The 6,820-nt window shown below is 42.4% G+C and overlaps 1 protein-coding gene across 3 annotated transcripts in view; it reads right to left on the reverse strand.

Annotated features, from left to right (window-relative positions):
* Nucleotides 1-6,447, reverse strand: part of LOC111143304 (rhomboid like 2) — a 35,171-nt gene extending 28,724 nt beyond the window's left edge. For 2 of the 3 annotated variants that reach the window (XM_022496955.1, XM_022496954.1), the window contains exon 1: nt 394-419. Coding sequence is in view for 1 of the 3 variants with exons in the window: in XM_022496953.1 (XP_022352661.1) it covers nt 5,089-5,136 (48 nt within the window). In the remaining 2 variants the exon portion in view is untranslated. Of the gene's footprint in view, nt 1-393; nt 420-5,088; nt 5,424-6,426 lie in introns of those variants that run through there. The other variant, XM_022496953.1, reaches the window with a different exon arrangement.
* Between the last annotated feature and the right edge of the window lie 373 nt (nt 6,448-6,820).

A 6,820-nucleotide genomic window follows, 5' to 3' on the forward strand; every position in this document is an offset into this window, starting at 1 on the left:
TGAAAATTCCAAAATATAAAAATTACAAAAGTGGATACACGGCCTTTCAAGGAGCCCAAGCCAAGTGAGAGATCTGAAGGTTAAGCTTTATTAGCTTCAGAGAAAATCCACCTGTTTATATTTGCTTTTTTTTTTTAATTTTATTTTTAAGTGATCTCTACATCTGATGTGGATTTTGAAGTTACAACCCCAAGATCAAGAGTGACACGTTCTACTGACTGAGCCAGCCAGGCACTCCTATTTGATTTTTTAAAGTATATATTACTATTTTAATTAAAAAAAAAACTAATAAAGCCATATCTATGACACCTTTACCTGATCCTAACATCTCAACTACTGTACTGTTTCTCCCCTCCCCTTTGTGGCCCAATGTCTTGAAGAAGGAATCTATACCCAACCAGCTGGTCATCTGCATGCCCCGTTGAAACTGATCTCCTGAGTTACGCCCGTCAAACAAATCCACTTCCGGAGCAATGTGAGTCCCAAACATGAATGCAGAGTACTCTTGGCACTTCAAAACTTATCCCCACTGCAAAATCTCATGTATTCCTCAGAATTACCTGAAGTAAAAAGAAGGCAATGATTATGTTCCCAATTCTTCTCATCTTCAACCTCCCTAACAGACTTTCCTGTTGAAATCTCTTCCTCCGTCTTTCATCTCAGCCATAATTCATTCACTGACTTCGTTCTCCTGCTCCCCAGACACAGGCATTCCCTCTGCATGCTTCAACAACACTCTTTTCTTTTCTTTTTTTTTTTTTAAGATTTTATTTATTTATTTGACAGGCAGAGATCAAAAGTAGGCAGAGAGGTGGGCAGAGAGAGAAAGGAAGGGAAGCAGGCTCCCTGCTGAGCAGAGAGCCCTATGTGGGGCTCGATCCCAGGACCCTGGGATCATGACCTGAGCCGAAGGCAGAGGCTTTAACCCACTGAGCCACCCAGGTGCCCCAACTCTCTTTTCTTGCAACTGGATTTCTCTAACTCGGTGAAGAAGAGTGAGCTAGTGGCAAGGTCACTAGATGACAGGAACACGGGTTTTGCACTACTCAGACCCCGGGGAATGGCCTTGTCTTGTTTTTCTTTGCAACCCTAGGCAATGGCCCTGGGACTGGTACCATGAAGAGTAGAACAGTGGTTTCTAGGGGTAGGGAAAGGGGGAAATGGGGAGTTGTGGGTTTAATGACTACAAAGATTCAGTTTAGGAAGACAAAAAAGTTCTGGAGATGGATAGTAGTGAGAGTTTCACAACATGGTAATATAGTTAATGCCACTGAACTGTGCACTTAAAAATGATTAAAATGGCAAATTTTAAGTTATGTACATCATACGCACACACACACACACACACACACACACACAAACTAAATAATGTGAAACTTTCAAAGTCACTGAGAAGATCAAATCTAGTGTTTGTGTCACCAATATGGGCTTCACCAATGATATCTTATAATACTGATATTTTCAGTTTAGGTTAATGTATCTAAATTTCCTAAATGACCCCAAATAAACTTTTTCACTATATATTTTTTTAAAAAACATGATGGCGCCAGATAGCTGGGATTAGAACACAGCTCTACTCCACACCAACTGTACATGTAGTAAGTCACTTCAGTGCTCTGAGCCTCAAATTACATTTTTTTAAAGATTTTATTTATTTATTTGACAGAGATAAATCACAAGCAGGCAGAGAGGCAGGCAGAGAGAGAGAGGAGGAAGCAGGCTCCCTGCCAAGCAGAGAGCCCAATGCAGGACTTGATCCCAGGGATCCCAGGACCCTGAGGGATCATGACCTGAGCTGAAGGCAGAGGCTTAACCCACTTAGCCACCCAGATACCCTCAAATTACATTTTTTTTAAATGTGGTAAAATACACATAACATAAAATTTACTACTTTAACCACTTTAAAGTGTACAATTCAGTGGCATTAAGTACATTTACAATGTTCTGCAATCATCACCTCCATCTCGTTCAGAAACTTTTTTTCTGAAAGATCTCTTTTTCACTTTATTTTATTTGTCAGAGAGAGAGAGAGAGAGCACAAGCAGAGGGAGAAGCAAGCAGAGGGAGAAGCAGGCAGAGGGAGTAGCAGGCTCTCCCTGAGCAAAGAGCCCAATGTGGGGCTCAATCCCACGACCCTGGCACCATAACCTGAGCTGAAGGCAGATGCCTAACTGACTGAGCCACCCAGACGTCCCTTGTTCAGGAACTTTTTTATTGCCCCAGGCAAAAACCCTGTACTCATTAAGCAATCTCTCTATAGCCACCTCCCTCCAGTCCATGGCAACCCCTAATCTACTTTCTGTCTCTATGGATTTACTTATTCTGGATATTTCTTGGAAATGGAATCATACCATGTGAGGCCTTTCGAGTCTGGCTTCTCTCTGTGGTAGTAGTAAGTCTTCAAGGTTTATCTGGGTTGTGGCCTAGGTCAGTACTTCATTCCTTTTTTTTTTTTTTTTTTTAAAGTAAGTGCCACACCCAGTGTGGGGCTTGAACTCACAACCCTGAGATCAAGAGTCTTGGGAGGGGGCTTGTAGCAATGGGTGAAAGAGGTGATGGGGATTAAGGAGGGCACTTGTGATGAGCATCCGGTGTCATACATAAGTGATGAATCACTAAATTCTACACCTGAAACTAATATTACACTGTATGTTAACCAACTGGACTTTCATAAAAACTTGAAAAGGAAAAAAAAAAAGTCACATGCTCCACTGACTGAGCCAGCCAGGCACCCTGTACTTCATTCTTTTTTATGGCTGAATAATATTGCATTGTATAGATATATAAACACATCTTTTAAAACATTTTCTTTATTCACTTTAGAGATATAAGAGAGAAAGCAAGAGAGAGAGAGAGAGTAGGAGCAGAGGGGAGAGCAGAGGGCCAGGGACAAGCAGACTCCATGCTGAGCACAAAGCCCCACACAGGGCTCGATCCCAGAACCCTGAGATCATGACCTGAGCTGAAACCAAGAGTCAGACATTCAACCAACTGTGCCACCCAGGGGCCCGTATAAACACATTTTGTCTATCCATGTGTCTGTTGCAGGACATTTAGATCTTTGATGACTATGAATGGAGCTGCTATGAACATTCCTGTGCATTGTCTGAATCCCTGTTTTCACTTATTTGGGGTATGTACCTAGGAGTGGAACTGCTGAGCTATATAGTAATTCTATATTTAATTTACTGGGAAACTCTCAGATTCCATTTTAAAGTGGGGATAATTCAAAAAAATAAAATTGAAGTGGGGATAATGATAGAACTTACCTTGTAGTATTGTTGGAAAGACTGTTCGAGGCAATGCATGTAAAGCACTTAGAATAGTATCCAGCACATAGTAAACACTCCATAATTGTTAGTTATTATTCGCTATGGATGGTTGCATGGGTGTGTGGATGGTTGAGATGGACGGAAAGACGAATGGGGCTGAGTTTAGGGCCTATTTTCACTCTGCAAGTTACTGGGAATCAACTCTTATCGAATTTATTTTTTAAAATAGTTCATTAGGCAGTTTCCACATTACAATAGATTATATTCAGTAAATTTAGGGAAGAAGAGAAATCCCCTTTTATGTTACTTTCCCCAGCAACTTTTCTGAGAAGAAAGTTCCCTCCCCTACATCATCCACCTCCCACTCTCCCAACCTCCCAGGGTCGGACACTAAGTCTGTAGACCTAACTATTTCATTAACTTTCCCTGAATGTTGTTGATTATTTCTAGATTTACAACTTCTCATAATTGGCAAAAACAGTGTGGATTTAAGATCTGTAGCTTTTAACAGCAAATATTAAAGCATTTAAAAAATAAGTTCAGGGGTAGGGGCGCCTGGGTGGCTCAGTGGGTTAAAGCCTCTCCCTTCAGCTCAGGTCATGGTCTCGGGGTCATGGTCTCGGGGTCCTGGGATCGAGCCCCGAGTCGGGCTCTTTGCTCAGCAGGGAACCTGCTTCCTCCTCTCTGTCTGCCTCTCTGCCTACTTGTAATCTCTATCAAATAAATAAATAAACTCTTTTTAAAAGGGGGGGGCACGCCTGGGTGGCTCAGTGGGTTAAAGCCTCTGCCTTCAGCTCAGGTCATGACCCCAGGGTCCCGGGATCGAGCCCCACTTCAGGCTCTCTGCTCAGCAGGGAGCCTGGTTCCCTTCCTCACTCTCTGCCTACTTGTGATCTCTGTCTGTCAAATAAATAAATAAAATCTTAAAAAAAAAAAAAAAAGTTCAGGGGCACCTGGGTGGCTCAGTGGGTTAAGCATGTGACTCTTGGTTTAGGCTCAACTCATGATCTCAGTATTGTGGGATCGAGCCCCATGTCAGGCTCTGCACTTAGGGAGGAATCTGCTTGTCCTTCTCCCTCTGCTCCTCCCTCCCCACCCCCCCACCTCCCCCACCTCCACTCATACTTTCTCTCCTCTAAAACAAATAAATTAAAAAATCTTTAAAAATTAATAATGGTAAGTTTAAGGGCACCTGGTTAGCTCAGACAGTAGAGCGTGCAACTTTTAATGTCAAGGTTTTAAGTTTGAGCCCCATGTTGGGTGTAGAGATTACTTTAAAAAAAGTAAAATAAAGGGCACCTGGGTGGCTCAGTGGGTTAAGCTTCTGCCTTTGGCTCAGGTCATGATCTCAGGGTCCTGGGATGAGTCCCACATCGAGCTCTCTGCTCTGCAGGGAGTCTGCTTCCTCCTCTCTCTCTCTCTCTGCCTGCCTGTCTGCATACTTGTGATCTCTGTCTGCCAAATAAATAAATAAAATCTTAAAAAAAAAAGTAAAATAAAACCTTTAAATCAGCGAATAAAAATAAGTTATGTTAGGGATTTTAATGTTGTATTAATAAGCTCTACTGTAAATTCAAATCCCATATACGATCATTTTATGAGGAAATAAAATTCTACACTGTTAATACAACCGTATAGCTAAAAAGGAGCTTAAAAAAAAAAACTAAGGATTACATTTCCTCAAAATTTTCTGTCCTCTAGATTTCAAATTTTCTAGAAATTTTACAGAGTCAAGCCCAGTATTTTAGGTATTTTAGAGAAATGTATTTCCTGTGCTACAAAGATACCTGACCCATTCAGCTCCGCCAAGACTTACCACGAGTCTGTTTTCTTCCTCGACACATACAGCAAAGGGATCAGACATGTAGTTCCAGCCACTTCAGCAGCTAGCAACAGAGGAAAATGTTGGTAGCACCTGCAGCATGTTGGTTTTACCTCTCTTCTCAGCAAAGGTCACACTCTGACTTCAAGCCCTGTCTGTGTGCCCTGTTCTTTGGAAACCAGGGGCACCTCCTTGATTAAGCATCTCTGACATCTTCAGGGCTCACAGGTGTGCTTTCAGACTGTGGCATTCCCTGGCCCTCCCACTCCTGTTTATCTCTGCTCCCACACCTGAATTCCTGAGCACAGTTCACCACCTTGGAAACATTCCTGATCAAACAATGAAAAAATGATCCAAAAAAAGAGAAAGAAAGAGAAGGCTTATCCATACTCACGAAGCTGTGGGAAATGGGAGCAGCGTAATTTTGGAAGGCAACTGGGCAGTACCTAGACGCTATGAAAAGCTTATACCTTCCAACAGAAACACCCTACTCCTAGAAATCTATCCTGCAAACATATTTGAGCCAGTACACAAAGCTGTATTTCAAAGATGTTCAGTGCGGAACTACATATAGTAGTGAAAACTTACAGAGAACCAGAATGTACTTCAATCGGGTTGTTGTATTTTCGGACAGTTCTAATTCTTAGAATGAGCCCCTATGATCTCCTCTTCCTTATACTGTGCTGAAATGTGCCCACTAGTACCTCTGCTCCTGGGTCCAAGTTTTTCCTCCCTAGGCTAATCTAAGGTTCTGCCATTAATTTTGTCCTTGCATGGGTGTGGTCCAGATAATCCACAGGCTCTACAGGTCAGAGTTGGGACAGAGTCTCTGGAAGCATGCTTTTTTTTTTTTTAAGATTTTATTTATTTATTTATTTATTTGACAGAGAGAGAGAGAGAAAGAGAACACAAGTAGGCAGAGGCAGGCAGAGAGAGGGGGAAGCAGGCTCCCCGCTGAACAGAGAGCCCAATGTGGGGCTCGATGCCAGGACTCTGAGACCATGACCTGAGCAGAAGGCAGAGGCTTAACCCACTGAACCACCCAGGTGCCCCTGGAAGCATGCTTTAGATTACCAGAATTTTTGATGGCCCAATTACATAAAGCAGGAGTCTCAAAACAACTCGGCAATGATGACAACACATCATAGTCTAACAGAGACATAAAAGCGTCGCAGCTATCAAATTATTCACTTGGTCACTCTCAACACCGTGTTACATGTGGAATGGAATTATTTACTGCACTGACTGGGCTTTCTTACTCACTAAGCAAAGATCATCCAAGTTTCTTGAGCTTCCTTTAATGTTGGCTTGATGTTATGCTTCACCTCCTACCTTTTATCTTTAGCAGGTGGCTGTCAACTCTGTTGAAATCAATCTTTCTCTGTCTCTTGGTCTCTCTCTCTGACTCTCTCTCTCTCTCTTTCACACACACACATACAGGTCAAAACTGGGTGGCACTGTTGTGAAAAGTTCTCATCCTGCCAGTATGGAACAATGAGGGGAAATTGTTAAAAAGAATGCTGGAAGAGTAGAAAAGACTCATAGCCATCAAACTAAAAATATGTTCCCCCTGTGCACCAAAAGCCAAAGACCTTCCCTTCATGCTTGGCAAGTTTCCCTTTTTTTTTTTTTTAAGTAGGTGCCACACCCAACAAGGTGCTCGAATTCACAACCCTGAGATCAAGAGTCACATGCTCTACCCACTGAGCCAGCCAGACTTACCAGC

Source organism: Enhydra lutris, unplaced genomic scaffold, assembly GCF_002288905.1.
Source record: "Enhydra lutris kenyoni isolate GAN:26980312 unplaced genomic scaffold, ASM228890v2 scaffoldscaffold9, whole genome shotgun sequence".
In the NCBI taxonomy this organism is placed as follows: domain Eukaryota; kingdom Metazoa; phylum Chordata; class Mammalia; order Carnivora; family Mustelidae; genus Enhydra; species Enhydra lutris.